Source organism: Styela clava, chromosome 2 (assembly GCF_964204865.1).
Source record: "Styela clava chromosome 2, kaStyClav1.hap1.2, whole genome shotgun sequence".
Classification (NCBI taxonomy): Eukaryota; Metazoa; Chordata; class Ascidiacea; order Stolidobranchia; family Styelidae; genus Styela; species Styela clava.
Genome location: NC_135251.1, coordinates 17,178,994 through 17,206,786, shown reverse-complemented (window position 1 = coordinate 17,206,786; position 27,793 = coordinate 17,178,994). Strand labels below are relative to the sequence as shown.

The 27,793-nt window shown below is 34.8% G+C and overlaps 2 protein-coding genes across 2 annotated transcripts; both read right to left on the bottom strand.

Annotated features, from left to right (window-relative positions):
* Nucleotides 1-11,377: 11,377 nt before the first annotated feature.
* Nucleotides 11,378-21,694, bottom strand: LOC120335691 (protein phosphatase 2C-like domain-containing protein 1). Its single transcript, XM_039403269.2, has 13 exons — nucleotides 21,531-21,694; nucleotides 20,891-21,008; nucleotides 20,353-20,477; nucleotides 19,275-19,363; nucleotides 18,965-19,049; nucleotides 18,322-18,449; nucleotides 17,465-17,643; nucleotides 16,867-16,940; nucleotides 16,426-16,527; nucleotides 16,133-16,303; nucleotides 15,328-15,564; nucleotides 13,125-13,270; nucleotides 11,378-12,616 (listed from the first exon to the last, which is right to left on the bottom strand). Exons 1-13 carry the CDS (start codon nucleotides 21,649-21,651, stop codon nucleotides 12,308-12,310), a joined length of 1,884 nt encoding a protein of 627 aa, XP_039259203.2. The 5' UTR covers nucleotides 21,652-21,694; the 3' UTR covers nucleotides 11,378-12,307.
* Nucleotides 21,695-21,839: 145 nt separating this feature from the next.
* On the bottom strand, nucleotides 21,840-27,158 carry LOC120336911 (putative ATP-dependent DNA helicase HFM1). Its single transcript, XM_078109916.1, has one exon. The coding sequence runs from the start codon at nucleotides 26,360-26,362 to the stop codon at nucleotides 22,526-22,528; it is 3,837 nt and encodes a 1,278-aa protein (XP_077966042.1). The 5' UTR covers nucleotides 26,363-27,158; the 3' UTR covers nucleotides 21,840-22,525.
* Between the last annotated feature and the right edge of the window lie 635 nt (nucleotides 27,159-27,793).

The window sequence follows — 27,793 nt, the reverse complement described above, 5'->3', positions numbered from 1 at the left end:
ATTTCTGTAATATAATAAAGCAATTGAAAAAACATAAATAACACATAAGATACAAACTCATTATTTTTATCATTATTCCATTTTAAAACCTTCCGGTAATAAATAATACGATATTTATGCATGCTCTTTAGCACAGAGCGGAATAAAATCGCAACTTTTTGCACTTGGAATGTAGTTGTGTATAAGTGAGTATCGAAGTTGACTAAAGTGCAAGGCTATGAAAATACTTCCATTTGGAATTTACACTTCAAAAAAACTTTCAGTTCCATTTTCAACTCCAAGGTTTTCCCAAATTCGTCTATGAATAATCAATTTATAATTATGATAAAAATAACTATACTAAAAAATAATAAATTCGAGTCTAAATTATTTTCTGCTGCTTTATTCTAAATCTAAATCGATCCTCCGCCTGAGCCCAAACGAAATGTTATTGTTGCATAATACGAATGAAGCCCTATTTAGCCTGCATATTAACTTCCGAAACGCTGACAGTAACGCGTACAATACGCCGTTTGTTTCCGTATTAGATATGAGCTGTCCATGTTTATATAGAGTTCATTAGATTGTTAAATATTTCAGTGATAATTCATATATGCTTATCCTTAAAACATTAGAAAATGTTCCATCAAATATAATAAAGTTGTCTATCGTGAACTTGGAATTCAACTACTATAACACGGTGTAGTCATGATTAATATAAACTTAGAGACGTGCTTGACTCATTCAACGACCCTGCTGCAGTATGCCAGCTGTCTACATATGGATTTTTGCTATGAAATATGTGCTAATTATTATTATTTTTACTTTGTATGTTATCTGTTCTACTCACTGTACATATTTTTCAGTTCCGAGATAATTTTAACGTTTGTTATATTTAGGATCCCGCTTTTATGAGAGATAATATTCATACGATAAAAACATAAACTACAATTTTTTAAGCTGACATTTACGATTTTAATACTAATAACTGCTGCAAAATAAATACATAGAAAAAAATTTCTGCATTATCAATTTATAATCCGCTGACTAAAACTCATATATATACTTCTAAATAGAAGACTCAATTCGAGAAGAAGGCTAACCTACAAACTGCCTATAATAAGTGAATTGTAGTAGATAATTATATTAGATCTATATTTATTTCAAACCCTCCTTTTTTCATTGTTATTAACGACTAAATAAGTTTGAATATTAAAGAGAATATTTTTCAACTAACAAACTTATTTTATTCATCTAAAGTAGTTTAAATAAAAAATAAATTCTTCTTTTTTTTATATCCCTTTTTTATTCAATAACCACACAATAAATAATGATTCATAGATACATGATTATTTTAAACATAAATCAATTTTAAACTTAAACTTCACCGACTTATATGAGCTGCTGTGTTTTTCAATTGTTTTGTTTTTCAGAAACGGTTTGAATAATCAACTCAAAAATTCCAATGCACGCCAGACTATGGCTGCCCTCCGGAAATACAGGACGCTGCAAACGGTACGCATTCGGACGCTGTCTCGCGTACACAACAACTCCTTCCAGGTATAAATCATATTATTTAGTAATTGTCACCAAAAAGCGACGCGGTGACGCCTCACAAAGTTGCACGTTTTTCCTAAAAACGAACTTAGAAGATCTTAGTAAGTCTTTAAGAAACACGACTTCGAAAATTGTCATTTCTTATGCAACGTTGCTCGAAGTTATTGACTAAAATACAAGAATCACGTTAAAGTAACATGGTCATGATAGTAATTCGATCCAAAATCTTTTTGAACCGTCCAATTAGATAAACGTAACTGCCCAACAGCAATGATCGCATTTATCAAAGTAAAATGCTAGGATAATTTACAGAATAGTTTTGACTATGCTAGGTTTTTCAAATCCGTGCCTGGTAAAACTATTCATTTAAACAAAAATAGTGCGAATTGGCTAAAACGTTAAATTACGAATTTTTTTAATATATGGTTTGAAGATTATTTCTAAAATTAAACATAAATTTCCTATAAATTTTATTGTATTAAATTGCATACATGCTACTGACATCACATGATTGAGGAATCGACGGTACGTTCACTCGTGTAATGAAATACAGGTAAATACTTTATACAAAGTCTATAAATAGGGTTTTTATTGTCAGCTCAGATACAGTAACCGCTCATGAACTTCTGCTCTTTGTGGTGTATTCCATACTTTCACTTTAAACAAGGCCCAAAACAAGTTGTATCTTGAACAGAAAGAGATGGTGTTTCTGCTACTTTTTCTAGGTTTCGGTTTTGCATAATCTACCCTGGCTACTGCAATCGGATAAGCACGAAGCTTGATGCTCTCTAAAATCTTCGAAGCAAAATAAAAAATCACTTATATGTATATATCTCAACATATCATTTGATAATTATTTGACACAAAGTAGATCTATGGATCGTTTTGTTATTATTTTGTTGTTGTTCTTGGTATTGGACCAATTGCTTTGAATTTTTCATTGGTTGAAGATTGTATTTTTTGGTAGAAGGCTATTACTTTTATTCATTTAAAAATTTCTGTATGCTCTTTGGGATTAGTTTTTTGTGTTCCTTGACGTCATATAAAATTGCGCACCTTGTGGGGGTTCCTCGTTCGCGCAAGTCGTGAACAGTGCGGTACCGGTAGCCTGTCTACTGTGCCAGATCGCATACCCGTACTACTTCGCTTTGGTCTCCTTGTCCTTTTCTTTGGTCTTCTTGTGACTTGTTTATAATGTATTCACTATAAATAGCACTGTGCGGTGATATAATTTATAAAAAACCTTTTACTTTTTGCCCAGGGCTTGTGAGAGATTCAAATCGTCTATATATATAAATTGTCGCTCACGATTTAGATAAATGGACCGTAAGATTTATAAAAACCTTATTTGTCTGGTAATATTGCTAATTTTTTTACAGTGTTCACACGACAAGCCAATTCGTGTAAATAATTTGTATTCATACTTAATCATATTGGATCATTCCTGCACACGATACATTTGGAATTATTTAATAAAATGCAAATTATGTATCAGAATTCTGCAGGTTGACTCCAATTGAAGTTCAATCTTCAGAATAGAAAAAGTTCTTCCGGTGGTATGAGAAACTATCTATATTATGATTAAATATCGTAAATTTTAATGCCATTTTACTGTTATCAAATTATATGAGATGACTTTGTCAGAATACTCAAAATACTTTTTTCCAGATATATATTACACGAATAATCAGTGAAACTATGATAACGTAACCCAGGTATTCCTATATGCTTCGTGTAATAGTCGTCCATACATTCACGGCTCTATTTTTCCATTTAAACTTAAAAATCACATTGATTAATTTTCGATGTTATATTTGTTTGTAAAAAAAAAGTTTTCCCGAGAAGCGATGTATTTCAGAGCTTCAAACAAGACTTTGATTGGCGTTCTAGAAGTGTGCGTACCAATATGGAGGTAACTGTTTTTGTTCGCCTACTTTACGTCAAGTTGTGTAAAGGTACTGAAATCTATGGACAGGAGGTATTCGCTTGGCTAACACAGACAGTCCCCGAACTTCTGATAGAACTAAAATCAAGAAAATCAGAATAAAATTATGGCCTTACTCTAACTTGGCACACAACTACGACAGTACCCTTTGGGTATATAGCGATCTACAATGTTTAATAGGAACATAATGTTTCCGCTATGAATACATAAAATATCTCCAATTATTTGGTAAGCTTGCGATGAACAATGCTCCACAAGTAGACTCGTGTAACGAAATATCCACAAGATGCGATAGATTATTATAGAAAGAATGATACGTGAATAGGGTAATGCAACATAACAACATAGGAATATAATAATGCGCGTGGAATATATTTTTAATCGATTCTGTTAAGCACTAAATTCGAGTGGAAGCAAAATAAAACAAAAGTAAAAACAACGGGGCCTGCTTTCGGCATAATCGTTCTGACGAAGAAGTGATTTGATATGTTATGAAATCGGTCTAAATTTTTCTTTCCAAATGCATCGAATACTCGTGATTGCATTTCTATTATGATTCCATAAATATTCCAGTATGATCCTTGTACCCGAGACATATTTTCTTTGCAAATCTCTTTGTCCACATTTAGAATCGAAGATTTCCCATTTGTCTTCTAAATTTTGCGATATTCATCACGATAGACGTATGATTCCCTGAAATATGATTTATTGAAGACTTGAGAATATTGTTTGTTGATAGATTTCATTAGCTGCAAATATAAAGACTTGCAAATTAATCTAAAACAGTGGAAATAAAATCACGAGCGTAAGGTCTTTTGGGTTTCATGCAAATTGATATAAAGGTGGAAGAGACTATTCGAAACTAGTGATATTCACTCGTATTCCATAACAAAACACTAACACCTCTGTCTAATTCAGTGGTTCTTAACCTTTATTGCAGCATTTACCCCAGGGGTCGGCGAACTGCTGCCCTTGAACTACCCGACATTTAATACATAAAACAAAAATTGATCCTAAATTTATTATTGTCTTCACACGGATTTATGTGATAACAAGTGCTGCTGTAACAAGGCGCGTCAGTTGTAGCCTATGTCGTTCGAGTTAATTTCAATTATTTAATTAAAAATGTTTGAAAATCGGAGGGAGTTCGCGACGAGGGTCGAACCTACCAAAGTGCTTGGACGGAAATTTTTTTTTTCATATCTTACGCCTTCCAAAACCAGTTTAAACGATATGCCCAATCGACATCGCAGTTATTCAGGGATTCAATGTTAAACTCGAATGCGCCACAGCTCATTTGTGCGACAGTGCGAAACGTGTAATGGGCATGTTCGAAAGAATATATTGCTGTGAGCAGCTTCATCTAAAATGCATTACACTTGTATTAAATTTTGTACTCGCTTGTCATATCTTCATTTGGACGACGTACCGCGGCAAGTCGCCATAAAAACTTCATCCTGAACATTTATAATAAGTAAAACAACAAGGTTTTGTGGAATAATATATTAAAAATCGCCACATACACATCTGTACAAGCATACATACACACATACAAGCTTCGCTCCCTTTTTTGCTTTTAATTTCAGTCAGAACAGGAAATCTGTTTTCACAAAGCCATGGGAATGCGAATTGATTATTGATAAATTGCAAAAATTTTCCGCATTTTTTTCGTATGATTTTCAGCGAAGAACTGCATTGTACGTGTCTTGGTATATATATGGATACTTTGTACAAACAGAATATAAAATGAAGAAAAATGGCATTTCAGAATGAAGGAAGACGCGAAAACCAATACTGGTCATCGAATACCGACACCCGTAATCAGACGACCTAATTATTTAAAAATAGGACGGTCCTTGATTTATCCACGGGGTTGAGGAGTTCAACAATTCGTTTTGTACCAAACCATCGTTCGCAGACTTCATACCTGTGTATCATCCATTGATTATAGCAGAGGTGGTCAACACTAAGGATGTCAAGTATGACTACTTGCAAGTATTCGATTTTTATCCGATTCCTAAATTTTCGATTCCGATTCTCGATTCCTCGATATGACTTACCGAGAAAACAAACCAACCGAAGCAATATCATATGAAATCAAACAAGAGAACGATATTCAAATATACGGACGGACAAGAAGGCCGAAACTAAGTAGTATGGGTATCCAATCTGTTACAGGAGATAAAATCGACCCCGAAAAAACAATCCCTCCGAACCCACAGGTATTTTAAAAATAAATAAACGTAAAAGCCTTTTAGCCAAATATATATATAGTGAAGTTTGCGGCGTCGTAGCAATTCAACATAGCATTAAAGCAGTTTGTACATATATGTGAAGGAATTGACACAAAACGTTACACATTGTTTGCAATCCAAGTTTTAACCTCGAGAATCGATTCTAATGCATCGGAATCGATTCTAGTCGATTCCGCGAAGAATCGATTCTGTAATTGAATCCGGACTCGATTCCGCCATCCCTAGTCAACACGTCGATCGCCACGTCTCGAGTAGTCGATCGCGTCTGATTTTAAGTGATTTTATTAACATACTCCCAAAAAATGTCTTGAACCAGGTTCGTGCAGCGCCTGTTGTGTGTTTCAAAACATGAGGAGTACAGTAGCCTACTGTACATGCACAAAATACGTTATACACAATACACACATACAATATTTGAGCCTGGGCAAGCCCGATAGAACCTATTATTAACAAATGAAAGTTTCGCCGCTGTCAAGTTTAGAAATGAACGTGCCGAATATCGTGTGCCTAAACTGAGAAACGATCCTACAATAACTTCTGCAGTATGCGAAAGATATTGTATGCCTCCAAGTATGATAAATTGTATTCGCAACGATAGCAGTGGCATCAGTATGCCCGATTTTTCTAAATTCCGAGCGAACGAAAAATCGGACTTGTAATCGAAAATTGTAAATTAGATACTGAAGTTTGAGCAGTAATGTAACATTTATGGTTTATGAATATTTATTTTTCGCTGTTTAAATAAAATGACTTTTGAGGAATTTTCAACACTTACGACTAAAAATTAGGCAGGCCTGAGATCCGAATTGTATGATTCGAATCAATCTGGAATAAATGATGAAAATTTACTCTGGGTGCAATTACGTAATCCAATTAACAAATTAAATGGAACATAAAAATAAGATTTTTTGTGGCGCCAACAGAGTCGAACTTATTGGCAGTGGTGGAATTTTTTGTGTGAGTGTGTCAAGTTAATATATATGATATGTGTATAAATTATTCGATTTAATATATATTTTTGTTTGGAATTTTTATTTTACTTCCCTGTTAAAATAGAGAAGCAGGAAATTACGCCTCATCAGGGCTCATGAAAACTCTTTTCCTAATGTTTAGTTAATTCGGACAATCATTTTTGGTTCCCAGTCATTTTTGTGACTCATACTTTATGTTGACAGCTTAAATCGTTTATACCAAGGCTGCCCAACCCGCGAGCCGCATGTGGCCCGCCGAACTGTTTTTTGCGGCTCGCCCTATAAAGTTTGTAAGCAGACTTTTTATGTTTTTACTATGTTATATATCAATATATAGGGTTAAGTACGTTTCTGATTTTGGTTTGATTATCCCTGATTAATTTCATTCTGATTGTTTTCTTACGTGTCTGCTTTGATCGTCTTTATCGCCAGCGTAAAATAAAGCGTAAAAACAATATCTTTGATACTGGTCCTGGGACTCATTGTCCTTTAATGTTTGTACTTTTTTTTATCAACTGTTTGAGTTAAATAAGATTTCGGAAATATCGTCACTGCGTATCCGTCAATAATTATGATAAAATTGTCTTAATGGCATTGCTGCACATTGGTCACGAATCAGTATATAGGCTATTCGCCCAGAAATCTTTGTAATGCTACTTCATTAAATATTTGTATTGGTGTTTCAAATTTTACGAAACGGCCCACTTAAACTTGATATTCCCGCAACAGTGGCGCACATTATGCACATTGTCCACGCCCCGTGTTACGAGATATTCGAATTGTGAACTGCTATTCTAATATTCGACTAGATATTCGAACAATTTGCCATCCCTACTCAGTAACCAGAAAACAGTAATTAAATTGATTGATTTGATGTTAATAAACTTGCCTTTTATTTATTATGTAAATTACCTACACCGAAATCAGGACTTAGCTGGTATTTATGTTTAAACGTTTGCGGCCCGCAACGAATTTCGTCACTTGAAAGTGGCCCGCGAGACGAAAAAGGTTGGGCAGGCCTGGTTTATAGCCATTTATTCGTGTTTTTATACTAAACTAGAGATTGGTGCGATGTCAACACGATTGAGTCTAATGCAGATGTTCCCAACCTTTAATAGCCCGTGGTCCCCTTCCGCACGTTATTAGCACTCATGGCTCCTTGTTTATCATTCCAGCGGTATTTTGATTGGTAGATTCCGAATCCCAATATGTTCGAACAATACATGCTCAACAAAGTGCAAAAAGCCTGTGAAATAACCTTATCAAACAATGAAACCTGGAAGTTTTCTTGTCAAGAGAAAATTAATATAAGTTTTGCGTCTAGCATGGTGCCCCCATCCAACTGCTCTGTGGCGCCCGGTTGGGTACCGTTGATCTCATGCTTTAGCCGATAGGTCTGATATAATACGTATGATATTATGTGGCCTAGAATAACAAATTCTACAATAATTGAAACGCTATATTCATACCTGGATCCAGTGGCGGCGCGTCAATAGAAATATTCGAAAAATACCTCAATATCGGTTGCACAGACTGTCTACACTAGCCATATTCTCCCGACATGGTTCATTTTTCGCTCGCAAATCCTTTGCCCAACGTCGACGGGGCGACGCCGATTTTGCCCCGGTTGCTCATTGTATATCGTATTCTCTCTTTTATCTTACACTCGCCGCGTTTGTCTCGTTTTTTTTCTGTTTCTTTTACTAAATCATCGGGGCCGATCGGGGCTAGCCCCGAAATTATGACGACACAATGCCGACGTTTCTTACAACATCGTGTTGACATATTCACGCATTCCTTCTCGTTCGTTAGTAGCTTGAAGAGTTGATAGTTTCCTCGCCTTCGTTTTTGTCGCTTGTTTCGCTATTTGAATCAGTTAGAGACCTTTAGTCCTTTGCTTTCGATTTTCCACATTCCTTTTGAGCTCCTCACTTCTTTCCGGCTTCGCATTTCTTAGCCTTAGACCTCATAATGAATAAGGTTGATGCACTACTTCGCACTCCGTTTTCGCAGCTGCCGCTGGAACAAAAATTAGAGGTACAACGTCTTGGGCCTTATCAACCAAAAAATTGTTCACTGGAACAATCCCATGACGGAGGAAAGCGTCGGCGTACATTCTGCGCAGAAACTTGGTATAAAAAACACGAATGGTTGTGTTACAGCGAGGACAAAAATGTACTTTTTTGTTTTTATTGCCTACTTTTTGCTACCGCCCGTGACTCACGTTGGTGTAAATTTGGTTTTAGAGATCTTAAACATCTTTCCGAGCGTGCCAGGGATCATCAATCTTCTATGGAGCATCTGGACAATGCAGTAAAATACCGAACATTCGGAAATGTTAATATTGCAGCACAGTTGGATGAAGGACGCGCGGTTTCTATTCGTCGGCACAACCGAAACGTCGAAAAAAACCGCCATGTTCTCGGTCGATTGATAGATGTTTTGAAGTTCATTGGTTGTCACGAGCTGTCCCTGAGTGGGCACGATGAACGGGCTGGCTCTTCTAATAGAGGGGTATTTTTGGATATGGTGGAATACTCCGCAATCCGCATCCCTAGACACAGTATTGAGAGATCATCTTGATGCCGCAACTGTTTCGAAAGGGACATCTAAGGATATCCAAAATGATTTGCTCGACTCAATGTATAAAATTTATTTACAACATTTGGCTCTGGAAATTGAGAATTGCCAGTTCCTTTCGATTCAGTCTGACGAGACAACTGACATCACGTGCGTTTCCCAACTGGCTGTGATTTTTCGGTTTGTGAAAGATGGTAAACCTACCGAGAGATTTCACAGCTTTGTACCAATCGTTGATCGCACGGCTTGCGGGATATCGGCTGTACTGGAAGAAGTGTTACAGCCTTACAACGCGAAGTCAAAATTGATAGCTCAAACTTATGACGGCGCGGCAGTCATGAGTGGGTCGAAACATGGTGTTCAAGTTTATATAAAAGAAGATTTTCCTCATGCGCATACATTTACATTGTTATGCACACCAATCAACCTCGTTATTAAAAATATGTGTCTTGATACCCCTCTCGTCCGTATATTTTTTGCAAATGATTCGGGGTTTTCTTCATTTTTTTCCGTTTCGCCGAAGCGCTCTGACCTCCTTCGCCAGATATGTAGCCGCCGTCTCCCAGCTTGTGCACCAACACGTTGGAACTTCCAATCACGCGTGGTGCAGGGCGTGTCCGAAATTAGGTCTGAGCTCATTGAGTGTTTCAATGGCATTCAGAGCTCTCCGGTTTGGGACAAACGCTCTATGAGGGAGGCGGCAGGTCTGAAGCGTCTGCTAGAAGATGGTGAGTTTTCCTTTTTCTCGCTTTTTTCTCCACAATATTCTATCACGTGGATGTATTATACGGCGCATTGCAGTCAAGGCTAATGGATGGAGCGTCTGTGCAGTCGTGTATTTCAGACTTCTGCGATGCTGTATCTCGTATCCGGGAAACAATAAAATACGACGACACATGGAGTGCTTCTTTACGCCGCGGGCAAACAACGCAGTGTTTGATTTTGTCTGCAAAGGAATGCTGTGACATTCTGGTGAATCAAATAGGCGATCGTCTGCGCACTGAACACCTTGCCGCGTTCTCTTTGATGAACCCCAAAAAATTTTCAAAATTTGCACGTCAATTTCCCATCCATTTGTTGGCTACTGTCTCCAAATTTTACCCCATGATAAACGTGGGTAAATTGGAAAATGAATTGCGATGTATATACACCAATCAAACTTTTTTGAACATCACATCAACTTGCGCGCTCTATGGGTTCCCATAGATAACACTCTAGTAACTACCTTTGCGGCGTCTGCAAAATTTCTGGACATCATTTTGACGACGCCTATTTCTTCCGCCGATGCAGAGCGAACATTCAGCACGCTGAAGCGTATTAAAACGTATCTCAGAAACACAATGAAGCAAGATAGATTAAATTCCTTGGCTGTTTTATACATTCACAGAGACGTTATATCTGGGATGCATGACTTTAATCAGCGCGTTATTGAGCATTTTGCTTCCAAGAAACCGCGGCGTGTTGCATATATGTTCAAGCAGTAGAAGTCTAGCAGCATATATATCTATGAGTGAGCGACGCATGTCCTTATCTTTGCATTACCTTTCCTTTCTTCATAGTAACGTTTTAAACCTTATTTTAGGTTTTGTCTGCTTTCCCGAAGTTTCTGTTAATATGTCATTGTATTTATCTGGGTAAATATTGCCTTTCCTTTTGAAAGAGGTTTCAAAATAAACTATGTCTATATTTATTAATCCCTTGACTTGGACCGGTTTTAAAGACACTTTCTTATCGTTAAAAATTGTCGCTTTTGCCGATTGGTTGTTACCGATGGAATGGTTTTTATACTCATAAAATGATGGGAGAACTTACAGCGCTCATCCTGTCCCCGTAGATGGGGGTGACTTGGTCCCGCAGTAGCTTGCCCCGGTTGTCAAAATGACCACGCGCCGCCACTGCCTGGATCTCTCTTGACTTTTGGCAGCGTTTCATGACAATCGCAGTTCCTCATCGAAGATAGCAAAAGTTGAAAATGGAAATAGCCTATTGATTCTCGAGCCTAGCACGCAGTTTTTACTAGTGATTTACCCATCCCATAAACGAGTATCATAAACCAATTCGTGATTTAAAATGCAACCGACATATTTTTAAATTCTCAAAAACTTCTTTATTCAATAATTCGTTTGAACAAACTAACGAACAAACTATACAAATGTTAAAAAGCAATTAAATTTGCTAATGAATACTTGATATATTCAAAAAATTGGACAATATAAAATATATAAAACATTTCAATTAGCAAATTAATGGCATATTCATAATTTCTAAGGTACACAAAAATACACGACACAGTGAAAATAGTCGAATTCGATAGTAATACAATGATAAGTAGCATAGTTACGAAGGAGAACTTTTCAGTGACTCAACATATATGCTATTTATACACGAACGACTCAAGGTTTGAAAAGAAGACAGCTATAAGAAAGGGTCTATATCTTGTACAAGAATATAGCACCGCACAGAAACTATCTATTTTATCACTTTAGAAAACAACTTGATATTTTCTGTAAGTGGTTGATGAAAAGATCCAAGCTGAATTTGGCAATATCTGACATATTTGAAGTGTGAATTCGCAGACTTGGTTAGCAGAGAAGGCGGTGACCTCATGACATGTGTGGCTGTGGGTAGTCGAGTTATTAGGGGGTGCAATTAAGTATCCAGTCTTTTTTATTGCCCACAATGTACTTGTAATAAAAAAATTTGAAAGGCTCGTTTGAACAGTGTGTAACCTTTTATTACAGGGTGCTTATGACTAAGCTTGGATAACCATGACTATATCCTAGCTCATGATGCACAGGGTGACCTTCGAAAAAAGAACCCAGGTCATTTGGAACGTATTCTAGAAAGAACATAACTTTTGTGCAAAGCATCTCAAATTACTGAAACTTTTTGGTACATGAATACACGAACAGAAGGTTAAGTGTTAATCATTTTTTTTTCATTTTGTTAAAATAGTAAAGGAATTTATGGGTTCTGTTTTTTGAGTCACCCTGAACAGTATGTATATAGCATGAAAATAATCAATTATTGAACATTCCTTTGAACAAGACGACAACAGCTGAAACATTATCTACAGCACCAGCAAGAATTGCAGCACGTACAAGTCTCTCACTAAGCAATGAGGCTACATTTGCATATTTTTCTATCATAACATTTTCATCTTTTCTTGGATCGTAGTCTCCTCCAGCACGATGATTATCATCACCAGAAAACATTGAAATATTTCCACTGTGCTGAATATTTTCGTCATCTGTTGACTGCTGTACTATCAACGAAGATGCACTTGATTGAATTTTTCCAATACTGCCGTTTGTTCTCGCCGTTGCCAACTGAAATATTTTAGAAAATTAATAGGGGAATATTTCTGTCGTTGGAATGTGGTATTAATTGGCTACCATACTAGACTTATATTTGTCACACTGGAACCTGGAACATAAGCCTGTGAAAAACAGACTATTGTACATATCGTCTTGTGAAGTAGCTTTGGCTTGTTTATAATGCTACTACTACTGTTTATAATGCTAGTTCTACTTGTATATTTTCATTATTTTATGTGTATTGTCATATTATAAGGTAACAGTCCTAAACTGCTGTTATATTTGTGAAGGTTACTAGTCGCACGACGATGTCTTCAAACCGCAATACGCAGATGTCGCAATTTTTCATGACATAAGGAAATTATTGGATGGGGAAATATTAGACAAACCTTATCGCAAGGTCACAAAAAAACTTGAAATTTGACAAGCTGAATATTGTGTAGTAAATATTATCAAATTGCCCTGCCAAATAATAGCCAGATATCAGGTGAACTATTGAAATTATTTAATTTAATTTTACATCTTCTCCAACTTTCTCATCATCACTATCACTGTCTTGTGCTTTAACAAAAATAACTTCTTCAATTTCTTGTTCTTCTTCTGTTTCAACAATACTCGGTAATGTACTTGTCTGGTGTGTATCACTCAAGTCAGCACCTTTACGACCTGTAAATGTAAATTCATTAGCGACATATTTATATGTTTCCGCTCAGAACTAAGCTCTACACAAGCAACCACTGCTAGGTGAGGAGCTACTAAGTTGGGAAGAACTGGAATCTTTTCAGTTCGGCATGGCAATTTATTACAACACGGATAAGGTGGTAGGCATGAGGTTGAATTTAAACTGTGATGCTTGATTAATACAATATATACAGAATTCGGTCACAAACCATAGAGATATTCACACAAATCTTTATCTATTCAGTATTTTATGGACTATTGGGTGCGTTCGGTTATAAGGCACATGGTCAGTAATTCGCTTAGATTGGGGTTTTGTCCATAGATAAGGCGCACCGGACTATGAGGCGGGTACTGGTACTGGTTTTGAGTGTACGCAATAAAGCAGGGGTGTGCAAAGTGCGGCCCGCGAGGGTAAATTGTGTGGCCCGCGGAGAAGTGCCGATTTTGAATGGTGTGCGGCCAGCTAAACTAGTTTTTAATTTAGTTTGATCTGGTTCCCTTTGCGTTGTAAAGCTTATATTCGAGTCCAATTTATTATCTATGCCTATGACGTTACAACGTTCTAACAGCGAAGCGAACAACGCGATTCACAAAGCTGTCACTTGCCGAGCAGCGAACAATTGGAAGGAAAATGCGGAGCAGGTGCTAATGAATTTGCAAAAACGAGCAATTCAAGATTAGGCAACTGGAAAGCAGTTTGAAAAAATATAATATTAGGAGATACAAAATCTAAATGAGTTTTGGTTCCAGCTTATCAGTTGATTTTGTTTAAATCTAATATAGAATAACATTTGACAGCAAAGTATTTGGAAATGAATCTCTGCGTATTATACCGAAAACATCTCAACTAAGATTTGAAAAAAGTCATGGCTTCAAATATGGCACTTATTGGTTACATATTTTTTTCTAAAATGGGCGTCATATCGAAATGTTAGCACTTCCACTTAAGCAAATTTGAATAAAAGTAGTCAGGAAAAGAATCCAGCAGCAAATTTCTCACTGAATTCCTTTATATTGGGTGTGACAATATATTTGAATTACAGTTTTGAGAAATTTATGCGTTTTCGGCAAGGACCCCTAATGATGACGACATGAGATCAATAACAAAAAGACACTATTTTGTGCCTGCAACTAATAGAAAGCCTATGTTAAATGAAGGCGCGGCCCGCGGTTTTACCCAGTAATTGATATTTGGCCCGCCTGCGAAAAAGGTTGCACACACCTGCAATAAAGCATTACCTGATTCGTACACTAGATGCATCGAATTATAAGACGGCACTATCGATTTTGGAGAAAAAATGGGATTTGAAGCGTGTCTCATGGTCCTTGGAATACGATACACAACAACTGAATGATGGCAGAATGGAATTTCGATTTTTATAGTATGAGATGTCAATTGGAGTCTATTTTTTGTATGACCCCGCAAATTTCAAGTGCTGAAAGAGGACTATTAATTCTTAAATGAAAATATTCTAAAAATTAAAATTTTACCATATTGAATATAACCAATTTCAAATAAATTTGAATATTTCATTTTTATATTTCATTTTGGACATCCTGGGCTCACATGAATTTAAAACTAGCGTCCATGTGCAGGATAATCATGTGTTGTAAGGATAAGATTTACATATTTATCCCGGGGAAGAGGAAAGCCAATAGGAAAGCTTAATCATATGGCGAACCACGGCCTCTCGTCCGCTTATCAGTCCACGGTATTAGTTACCAGGTTATGGGATTAGATAGTCAGTTATTTGTTTTCAGATGGGGGAAGAAGCCATAGCCCATAACCGACCAGCGGTTACTTGAACCACCTTACAGTGGCGAGGAGTCCATTTATCCTCTCGCACATAATTAACCCTGCATAAGATTCAAACCCACACAGGGTAATCATAGGTGCAATGGTGAGCGTATTTCTAAGGCAATGCGCCACACCGCCGAGCTGTGTAACAAACAACCTACATTTCCTCTTATTAAGTTTCATTGAAAACATCACCTGGTGTTTCAACATAATATTAAACACATTCAACAGACAACTCTCGTACCTGAACGATAATGACCATGGATGACAGGAATGATGGGAGTTGGTCCTGGACTAAGTGCTGTTGAAATATCAGATGGAATAGAGTGAAGTAAAATAGAAAAAACATCATTTTGATTCAAGACATCCCACAGACTATTTGTTGCAATGACCAACATTTGTGCATCCTTTGTAATTCGAGTTACAGCAGTATGTGGTGTAGCGATCATACACTTTCTGATAGATGGGTCTCCGTGGTTTCCTGATTGAAAGTAAATATGTCGTAAAGAGGAGAATATTCAGTGGATATGAAGGTCAGATGTTGTTATAAGTTTGGCCTGAGAACACTTAATTTTCCTGAAAAGATCAGCAGAGAAGCACGATGGATGAGGTCAAGCACGGTGGAAGAAAACTTGTTCTCCCTTAGCGAAAAGGAATCAGCCAAATTTTATGTCTCACAAGAAAAAAACAAACAAAATAGCTTTCAAGTAATGAAAATTTGAAAGAAGATTGTAAAAAACGATCTACTTCCTATGTGTAAAAAAGCCGCATTACAACTTGAAATAGCATGTTCATATTAAAATAGCTTGATGTATAATATTATGACTAGCACTTCATTTTTGAAAATTGAAAGTTCCATGAAAAAAAGAAGTGAAGTTGATTTTCAGACTCCTTGAAAACCTTTTTTTGGAATAGCATTGATTTAAAAATTTTCCTTAAGACAAAATTACATCAGTGCATTTTTGCTGTGTATTTCCTTTGCTTATTAGGTATTGAAAAAATGAGAATCACTATTTACCAATATCTAAAAATGACTAATAGCTACCTACCTAATCCTCTTGTAGTTTCCATTACACCATTAATTCTTGCATGTTTTTCACTGGAGTTGATTGTTCCTCCCATCTTAACAACTCGTTCTTTTTCCTTTTCATTGTTTAAGTTATCCAGTTGAGATAGTTTATACGGTTTCTTCTTCTGATACAAAATTGCCTGCACGTTCCCTGTGATTATGAAGATTTTAGATTCAAACAAAGGTCATTATTACTTTCTAACAAAATCTGAAATGATGGCGTAATCATATGTTCGCTTTGTATCTTCAAAATGTGATCAACAATCAACATACCAGCATTCGAAATAAATATTTTGCCATATTTTGAATTTTTTCTTGATCCATTATCTGATTCATTTGTTTTCCTTTTACTACTTTCACTTTGTGATCCATCACCTGAATATAAAAACGAAATAAGTTTCATGGATTCAAAATTATATTTATAATGTTTATTTACTAAGATAGACAACGAAAATGAAATACAATTGTTAAATAAAAAACAAATAAAGCCACTGGCTAGCTGTCTGTCGAGAGTGGGTCCACAGGTTCAAATCTAGTCAGAATAAACTTATGTTTGAATGAGTATAAAAATCTCATCCTAATAATGTGGTATCATTGTAACCAGCTAGGTATGTAGCTATCAGGATTCAGTCTATTTGAAGTTTTTTTGATATGGGATACTAATATAGTACTGGAAATATGTAAGCAATATCTGATACAGTCTTTCCAGTATACCTTTTTCATCCATGTTTCCACTGTTTTCTTCTGATATTAAGCAAGTGAGAGCAGAACATCCACTCCATCTTAATCTGCAAAAAGAAAATTAATTTCAAGAGCTTTGATGGCAAACACACATAACAGAATCAGAAGTGACATCTTTGGCAAAGAAAGTTGATAAACTATAATATTGTATAGTTGGCAAACAATACCTGTGAATTGGTTGGCATATTGTGCTAAGCGTTAGGAATACACTTGCCATAACACCTCTGATTACCATGCATGAGTTCGCAGGTTCAAATCGTACAAGGTCGTAGGGTTGTTCACATAAATGCTTTCTCAGTCACAGATTTTTTTACTATCAAGTGATGATGTAGAAATTGAACTAAACCTCTGAAAATCACCTTAGAATAAAAAACTTTTGCTAGAGTACCAGTTCATAACCAATATTAAATTATTTATTTTTTTAGATGTTTGGAGTTTGGCCTTATTTAAATTAATTGTAATTTGCGACCCAGGAATACTGAAGGCGGTATCAAAACTACATGTGTAAATTTTGCTATATAACTTTTCTATAAATTGAAATACAACCTGAAATAACACATGATTTCAATACCTTGACTTTTCATTGATTCCATATCCTAAATATCCATCCATTTTGTAAAAAGATTTGGTCAAACATTTCCCTATTTCAGCATCAGACAATATTCTAGAATGACATATATTGTCTGTGGTATCATCATCTTCAGAAATGAAAGTTGTTTCTCCTTGGCTATAGTTTGCATCACCAGAACCCTGAACAGAATAGATAACAGAAAAATATAACAATGCAACTAAATTTTTCCATAATTCTAATTCCCTCATTTAGGTGAGACAAACTTACATTAGTGGGGTTGATTATCTCTCACTAAGGTTCCCAACATATTTTTACTTATTTCCAAAATGCTCACCCCCCTCTATGCATAAAAACTCTTGTTTCCATTTGCTGTTCAATGTTTATTGGATTACTAAAACTAAGTAAGTTACCATAAGTCAAGTTTATATTTTTCCAACCAGTAAAAAAAATCACTCAAACACACATTGCAAGAAAATGATAATTACTCAGTTTTACTGAGGGAAGCTGAGAACGACTAAAGCTGGTTATCGAGCAGCCGCACCCAAGGTGCTAATATCTAATTTGAAAAGTTTGGAATTTCAGAATTTTGGAAATACTGATATTGACGCTGAGTACCGTATGAATGATCTGAGTAATGATAGGCAAACCGCACTTCGTTTTTTGCACAGTTTTAATAGTTTAGAATTTATGCATGATTACTTACTTATCAGTGGTTACTTCTAAAGAGCCTTGTTTTGAGAAAATATGTGGAAAATGCTTGTCAATAAATTCAAAATTGTTTAGACCTTGCCCAATTTAGAGATTTCAACCCGAATAGTTGATAGACTTCAGTATTATTACTGATAACAAATATTTACATTGTTTGGAACTTGATTTCTTTGGGCAGATATTTCTTCAATAATTATTCTATGCATATGTTCTGATGATGTTTGTGCTGCAGTTGATCCATGATATCCATCAAACATACCAATGTAACATGTATGGCCTAAAAAACAATTGAAAATAAAAATAATTTTAACAGTTTAATCGCTTAGACAAAAGCGAGCAATGTTCAAATATATGGACATTAAAGTCAAATAACTATTGAGCTAGGAATTGTTGAGCCCAATTAGATTAGAAATTTGAGAAAAATAAATAAAAAATTTCATTTTCAAGTATTAGAAACTGGAAATATATTAGTCCATTAATTGTGGAGAAAATCCATTTTTTCATAATTGCAACAAAAATAATAATAATTTAGCAAATTAATTGATTCATAGGGTATTCTTGGTGTCCATTTTAACTAATATTTTGTTCAGGAAGCATGTAAAAAACCATTCCAAGTTATTCTGATTTTGCTTCCTCAGTAAACAATTAGAAAGTTGGGATGTCAGACATCAAATGATCCTACCGCAGTATTTATATATTGCCAAAAATTATATTTTGACATATTAAATGAGTTGACCTCTAATGAACGAACTCACGAGTATATTTACACTATTGAACAATATAACTGCTCACCAATCTCATTTGAACTAAAACTTGGTAAAGCAGATTTAATTGTTGTTCTGTCTTCCATTTCATCCCTCCAATCTATATTAGTTGCCTGAAAGAACATAGGATATTCAAACTTACAAATGATTAGCAACCTTGACCTAACTCTATAGGATACTAACACTTTAACAATTTATTGAAATAAAAAATCACCATTTCGATTTTCAAACATCTTCAGTTAATAAAAATAATAGCCCAGTAATAAGTACAAAGTAATGGAATGCAAGAAAATGCTGCTTAATTGATGCTTTTCAACACCTGACTAAATAGTAAATACCTCTGAATGCCCAATTCCGTAAATACTTTCTGGAAATCCATATTGAGGAGAAGATAGAATTGGCTTTGAGGTTACATCATCATCTTCAACTAGTAAAAAATAAATTGATTTATGGTAATTCAGATGTAATTCAATACAATGTTAGAATCAGTATTACACAGCTAAATATGAACATAAAAAATAATTTAAACGGAGAAATTTGTACCAATTCAAATTATCCATTTTGACTGGTATTTCAAAGACCAACCTGTCTGTCATGTCCCACTTAACCCAGCTGCAAATATTCCACTTCACATGTTTACTCTAACCATTTGGTCTAGCCTTAGAGTACCACATCTAATTTTACCTACTAGATGTCTCATGTCTGGTACATCACATTAAGTATTAAAAACCGTGTCCGGAAAATTCGCCGTAGGAAATTTCGCCGCATAGGAAAAATCACAAGAACATTTTACTGTAAAACCAGTATTTGTGATAAAAACAGTTAGGTTTATAGGGTTAGGGTATGCTCTTAAATAACGAATCTTTTTTAAATAAGACGATTTTTCATGAAGCGATTTTTCCTATATAGCAAAATTTCCTACGCTGAAATTCCCTGCAGCGAATTTTCCTAGAACCTTAAAAACAAGCTATACATCACACCTTTGATTACCCTGCATGGTTTCGCAGGTTTTAATATTGTCAGTGATAGTTATGCGTAAGAGGATTGCTGAACTCCTCGCAGCTGTAGGGTGGTTCACTAAACCTCTAGCCATTTATGGCTTCCTTCACCATCACTGGCCCGAGTCCATACATCTGAAATGAATTTAATGACTATTCCCATATGTAACACAAACTGATAACCAAACATCAGACCATGGTTCGCTGTATGCTCAAGCTGTCTTATATACCGTACTTTTTTCTCCTCCGGGATAAATATGAAAATCCTCCTCCTCCTAACCTAAAACGAACCATGAATCCCATTCCATGTGTTTGATAGAATCATCTGGGTGGTTTCACCTTTTAGTGCATGTTCCTGGTAATATACCGTAAATCATATTAATGTGAAAATAACAAATATATACTCTGCAATACAAACCTCTATCTCTTGGTTCGAAATAACCATCTCTCATACTTGTCATACCGTCTTTTGTCAACATTGACTTTAAACGAGATTCATCTTTTGTAAATTCAAATCTCAAGGTTTCATAGGCGTCCTCCATTCTGATATACATAGTATATAAAAGATGATTTATGGGTGCTCCTGGAGTATGCGCACCAAGATGTCGCATAACCTGAACCCTAACCTGGTACACAACCTGAGTTCAGGTTGTGCGCCATCTTGGTGCGCATACTTCAGGAGGTCCGATTCATGTTTATTCTGAGACAGAAGATAATTGGTAATAAAAAATCATGAGGGTTTAGTAGAGTCGCCAGGTTAGTTGGTGATGGGAAAAATTATCTATTCAATCATACGCATGTATGTGGGTGGATGGTGGAGGATGTCTTGATCTATCCACAACGAGTGAGACAACAATCTTCTTTTGAACTTGCATGGGGTAATACCTAGTAGTTTGTGTCATGTAGCTATTTTTGAACTTTTATCATAATAATTCAATCTTGAAAGTTTGACTGACCTTTCTAATCTTTTCTTCAAATTTGGATCTGAGTGATTATCTTTGAATTTTTCAAGAACTTTTCGTAATAACATCATATGACGTTTTGATAATGAATCAATGTTACGAGGCCCTTTGCCTTAAAAAAAAAATAGAAAAATTGAATCAAGACAAGAACAACCTAACTAGGTAGGTATGTTGAATTACAGATTAGTGTGATAATATACCAAAAAAAATTAAACCATCATTATGTCAGTGTTACAGGTCCTCTATAACGCACACTCAAACCCAAAACAAATATTCGATTTATTTTGGAATTATTCATATTCAATAATATGAATTTTTTATTATATTATTTTTAATTCTAATAATTCAGCAGTTTAAGTTTTAAAAATTTCTTGAAAAGTCTCACAAAAAGATATTCATTTAATTTCCGAAAACTGAAATGATAGAGAATCAATCAAATAATCACTTATTTTCTGACATAACTGAACTTACATTTATTGAATATATATTTAACTCTGTTGAACATGACCCAATTTATAATGTATTCGAAATTTCATATTCGATAATTATTTTTCAAAATGTATTCAAAATAGGAACATACTGTGTTCCCGTTATCACCGGCCGTAAAGCATTATTACTAATTATTCAAACAAACCTTCCTTGAAGCGCATAATCCTCATTGCCCTATGATGCTTCCGATGTTCCAAAACAGAAGATAATGGGAAATAAGTTTTACAGAAATTACAGCGCAATGATAAATCATTTAATTCTTCCATCACTGCTATTTTCACAAAAAACTGAAAAATTTATGAAAAAATTGAAACAAAAGTGAATTAAAGCAGAAAATATAATAACATTTTTCAATTAAAAAAAAACGAAGGAACTGAAAACATAGAATTGAATAACATTAATTAAACAATCAAACATTTCAATAACAAAAAATAAACTATCTAGAAATTGCATAAACTAACACTGAAAAACTTCAAACAGAAAAATATTTTATGACTGTTTCATGCATTTGATTAAAAAAACAAATTTCATTTCATTCTTATATAAATTCCATCGTCAAAAAATGTTACATAAACTATAGTCAATGACATTAGATTCTAGCATCATATTGCAAATGCACATATTTAAAGGTAGTTTATTAACAACAATAGTTCTCTATTTCATTTGTTTAAAATAATTATCAAGGATTAAAAAATAAAAACATTTCTTCAATTCGTTCATTCAGAATATTTGCAAAAATCTCAATGAAAAACCTGAAGACAAACCATTGAAATAGAAATTTGTTTACTAAATCTATAGAGGTATATGCCCATATTACTTTTTATACAAACTGAAATTTACTTTTCTGTAATGCTTTTCTGAATTTCAAAAACTCAAATCTACTTTTTTACCATCAATCTACCCCATTTGAAATGATTGCTCATCCTTGTATATAATTCTATTACCTGAAATATATGAAAACACTTACATATATGTAACAAACTGCCTGTAGAAAGCGTCGTTCAGAGAAAAGTGTAAAACATAACTAAAATAAGGAACTAATGACTGAACCCAACTGCAAAGAACTTCTAATGCTGGATGTAGTCTTACAGTTAGTATCTGTTTTGGGCAAAATTTCTACCCCTTGCTGTGATATAATAGTTACAAATCGAAAGAGTCCAAAATGCTAAAATAAATTTGTTGAGCTTTCTCAAGTTCTTTTTTGTCCGCTTTCTTAATGCTTGTCACTAGAGGATTGAATGTCTCATTTGATTTTGTAGCTGCTGGAAATATATCATCGAAAAAAGACTTTGGTGCACAATTTTCTTTTTGTTTCGGAAATGGTGATTTACAAACTTCTATCACTGACTTGTGGGAACTTGTACATGGTATTTCAGATATATTATCAGATGTTTTACCTCTATAAAAGCAGTTTTCTTTGGATGATGATGATGTTTGTTTCATTGTAGGTGTAAATGTATTTGATCTTTGGTTTGAAATATAAGAACAGCTGGGATACATTTTTCCAGAAGCTTTTGATGTTATAGGTGTGTCATCAGGAGTTTGTCTCAATTTATCATACGAAATATCTGAAAATGTTGGCGATAATAACTGACGCTTTACTGGGATGGGACTATTCTCTTCTGCTGTTAATAGTACATCATCTGAAAATTCATGATCAAATGATGAAGATTGCTTTTCTTCATTTACAGTTTCCTTCAACCCATCATCCCAGTCGTCCCAATCCAAATCAAAATTTGGTTGAGCATTAGCTATATTAAAATCATCCACAGAAGAATTTTTCGCATCAGGAGCAAAATACAACTTTTTTCGAACCAAATTTGTGTTCACCGTTTCATTTGATTTTCTCTTATTGACAAAATGGCTTTCAAAAGAATTCTTATTCTTAGTTGTTACACGTTGGTTTTCATGTTCACTCAGACCCTCCAGATACATTGAAATAGCCGAGTCTGCATCTTGATTTTCAGATAACTCATCATCATTAATATCAATAAATTCAGGCTTATTATTCCATAAACATTGGCTTGAACTTGGGACAAAACTCGATGATTTTTTGTATGAAAATTCCTTCATCCAATTTGAGATATTTTTTGAAGAATATCTTTTTTCTGAAGCATTTTTATTTGTATATTTTGATTTTAAATTTTTTTTCTGAGTTGATTTTTGACAAACTTTTTTCTCTGATGAAGGGCTAGGAATGCTTTCAAATGAATCAAACAGTACATCATCATTTGAAACGGGAATACCATAACTTCCATGCATTGAATTATTATTACCTCCAAAATATCTGGATCTCTTGTAATCTGTGTTAAAATTGTCTTCCATATCATAAGAGGTGGATTGTGTTGTTCGATTGGCAAAAGGTTTATATGTGCATTCGACATCTAATCCGGCCCATTCCTGACTACACAACACCAATTTTAATTCAAGATCATTTGCCATCCGTTTGACTTCAATATTAGTTGACCATTCCGAGCGCAGCAAATCCGAATCAGTAAATTTTCTTTTGAGATGTAAATTATTATTGGAATCTCCTATGATCAGTAGAGAAGTATGCTTGCCAAAGATAGTTTGTTTTCTTCTCAAATCATAGTGGTTTTGTATTGATACCCGAGCTCTAAAAGTTTGGGATCCAAACCCACGAGATCCAAATTCTTCAATTGAAACTTGATATTTTGGCAAATACCTTACTGCATCTTGTAGTTGATTACCAAAAGGCGGATGTCTGTTTACTATCAGTTCCAGTTCTCTTGGATTTCGTTTTCCTACAGCTTCAAAATTCCTTATGCCACCATTTACCAAAGCAGTTGCAAGAACTGGCCCTATCCCAGGAAGTTGTTTACAAACATAAGGAGAATCGTCCCACATTTTAGCTTTGATGCACTGGGAAAATTTAGCAGCATTCAGAAGAGAATTGAAGTCAGTATTTTGGAACTGTAGTTCCATAAAACATCTTGACACACGAGATGCAATTCGAAAAATCTTGTTCATATCTTGTTGCAATGCAAACTCTTGCAATGGAAGGTTTCCCAGAACAGCCTGTAATAGACAATTTACTTTCATTTGTGATGTTTTTATTCGACTTTCCATCGGATATCTAATTGTCATTGATGTTTTATTCTTGTTGAGTTTATTTAGTACAGATTTCTCGCTAACTCTCAGATTAATATCTTGAAATTCTTTGCAACTAGAAACCAAGCCTGTTAATTCTTCAATAGTTGGACTTGATTGAAATCTGAGAAAATTTTTCATAGTTTCAAATGCAATACAATATTGTGCCATAAGACGACCTGTGGAAGTAGTTTGAAGTACGTTCGGATGAAAAGATTCATTGATATTGACTAAATTTTCAGATGCTAAAGCATTCAAATTACTGATGCAAAGGTCCTGTAAATGACTCTCAATTTCTGCAGTACTAAGTCCAGCTGAATATCCATAATGTACTGGATTTCTCAGTGCCCTAATGTATAAAAATGTCGATTTTATCCACTCCAATGCCAAACTAGCATCAGGAATGGTTCCAAGCACAATTTCTGCATTTAAATGTTCAATGAGATGCTTATGTAGTGAGCTTTCAATTTGTTTTGTTCCATGAGTTATGTTTTGATATTTTTCTCGATTTTTTTGTTTTGTCATAATAACTGCTGTAGCAGTTGTATCAAACTGTGGTCTGCCAGCTCGCCCAACCATTTGCATAAGTTCTGACTGTGAATACTCTTCACATACACCACCAATATAATGACTCGTCGACTTGATGATCACCAAATGGGCAGGAAGATTAACACCCATAGCAAGTGTGCTTGTACTAAGTAAAACAAGAATATGTCCTTGGATAAAACCCTTTTCAACAAGTTCCCGATCATGAAAATCTAATCCAGCGTGATGGTACGCCACACCTTTCATCAAACAATCTCTTAGTTTATGGCATCTCACAAGGTTTGCAATTTGATTCAGGAGTCTTTGGTGCATTTCATTGACAACAAATCTAGAATCACAAGCCAATCTAGATGCAGCCTGCTCCACACTTTTCCTAGTTGAACAAAACACTAAAGTTGGTTTATTCTCACAGTAATTTTCAATTACATTGCTGAGTTTGTAATTCAAGCTAACATCAAATTTAAATTCCGAGTCTGTATAGCATGGATAACCCAAAACAACAACATTAAGCTTAACAGGTCTCAAGTCATTACTGAGTAAAAAGTGAGTGGCAGGTAGGTCAATTGAACCAAGCCAATCTGCTATATCAATAACATTAGGAATTGTAGCAGATACTGCAACAAATCTCAAAGCATGATTAAAATTTGATCCTGTTTTCATAGAAATATGGGATCGATTTGTTTTCATTCTACTAATGACAGCTTCCATCGTAGCTCCTCTTGATTCGTCATTCAGAAGATGAACTTCATCAATAAGAAAAAGTTTGATCTGACTTATAAGTGTTATATTATTGTGCCAACGTCGAGTGGTACTGTCCCATTTCTCTGGAGTCGTAAATATAATATTAGCCTTTTGCAATTCAGCCAAATCATCGTTGTTCGAATCTCCTGTGAGCTGTGTACATTTTAGATTAATAGATTCAAACTTATGTCCCCATTCAGAATGACGTTGTGCACAAAGCGCCTTAATTGGGGCCATGTATATAATTTTTTGTTCACTGTGAGGCCGTGAATATTCATCACATTTGAGAAGCATCCGGATGATAGCAAGCTCAAATATCATAGTTTTTCCAGATCCTGTCGGTGCACAGACGACAAGTGGATTATCAGTGTACAAAACGTCATCAAGAACAGTTGACTGAACAACATTAAAATATGGTATTCCGTCAAAAACATGCCGATATTTTAGTGGTATTTCATCCGTTGATCGAAGATTTAATCTTGTAAATGCTGACTCATCTGTATCACTTGCAAATGGGCTTCTGCGTGCATTTTCTGGTGATTGAACTTGCAAATGATTGTCAAACTGGAAACCAGCCATATCATGGAAATTATGCTACGTTCATACAATTAAAAATTTGAAGAATGCATACCATCTAAAAAATTCCCGGTTCAGATTTATAAGTTAAATATATCTATGAATAGCCTGGTCACTTAGATTATAGCGCAATGAGAATAAAAAGATCAAGACAACAAGAAGAGATGTTTATAAAATAAATAGAATTGATAATGACAATGGTACAATAACAATGTATGTCTTATATTCTAATGAAATTCATGGGTAAAATAAGTCAGAATAGCATAGCTAAATGATGAAATGGTCGATTCCACTGATAAGACACTCATTTTGATTTAATTATTAAACATATTTTTCAGGAATTCGTATTTTATTCATAGAACTATCTCTTTTTTTATCTTTAATTTTGCAAAAATATTTCCTTCGTTTCATGTTACCATGAATCGGAACATAATTATCATTTCAATAACTGAAAAGTACCGTAGTCTATAGTCTACATCTTCGTTTTAACAAACATTAGTTTATCAACATCTAAGTTAGTTTATCAACTTCAATGATGTTGAACTTGTTATTTCATTTCCATCTTTACAAGATTAATATACTCTATCTAGGGAAGCTACCAGAGATACTCCCTTCCACGAACTCTTGCCACATCAGAGTTTTATCCATTCATTATCCACGGCCTATGTCAGAGGACGCAGCTTCGCGCAAGCAGACGACTCATTTTGGTCTGGCGTCGTTGCGTCATAGAAACCGCGACGACCCATGGCCATTTGACCCGCGCTTTAAATGATTGATGAGCTATTATATGTTTAGCAGTTATTTTGGATGGAAACATGTTATTCATAAGAAATGGATATCGGCTTTTATATTTTGTATATTTGAAAATCTCGTAATTCATTATTTTGTAATTTTTTTCGATGAATGAAAATATAAGACATCAATCAATCAATCAATCAATCAATCAACATCCCCCGAAAATAAGCCCTATTTTGTGGAAGAAAAAGGAAATAGGACGCAGTGTTATTTTCGGGTAAACACGGTAATGATCAATTTTGATATCTGAAAATCTTTGGCACAATACCACAAGCAAAGTGGTATTATTTTCGTTGTATGGCATCAAAATATTTGGAGTCTGAGTAGATTCCAAGAATATTTATTTAAAAAATTGTAAGACCAAGATATTTATGTAGCTATTAACCCTCTTTGGGCCCCTTTATCTTCTAGAAGTGGAAAAATCTGATATTTAGTGAAAGCAATACTTTTAGATCATATACTATAAATTTTTAAAAATTTTCAACACTAGTGCAACTTCTGCCCAGAAAGGACTAATTCTAAGATATCACATGTATGTTGTTCAATTTTCAATACTTTGCACCAGTATGTATACTACGATGATTGAAAATATTAATGGGATTGTTAAACTTATTTCATGGCTCGATTCAATTATGATTA

Excerpts from the sequence above, each read along its gene's own strand:
- LOC120335691 (XM_039403269.2), bottom strand. The coding sequence starts at position 21,651 with ATGGAAGAATTAAATGATTTATCATTGCGCTGTAATTTCTGTAAAACT. Across the intron at positions 19,364-20,352 it reads TTTCGAACCAAGAGATAGAG|TTGAAGATGATGATGTAACC; the intron begins GTTTGTATTGCA and ends ATTTTTTACTAG. Across the intron at positions 15,565-16,132 it reads GGAAACTACAAGAGGATTAG|GAAACCACGGAGACCCATCT; the intron begins GTAGGTAGCTAT and ends ACTTTCAATCAG.
- LOC120336911 (XM_078109916.1), bottom strand. The coding sequence starts at position 26,362 with ATGGCTGGTTTCCAGTTTGACAATCATTTGCAAGTTCAATCACCAGAA.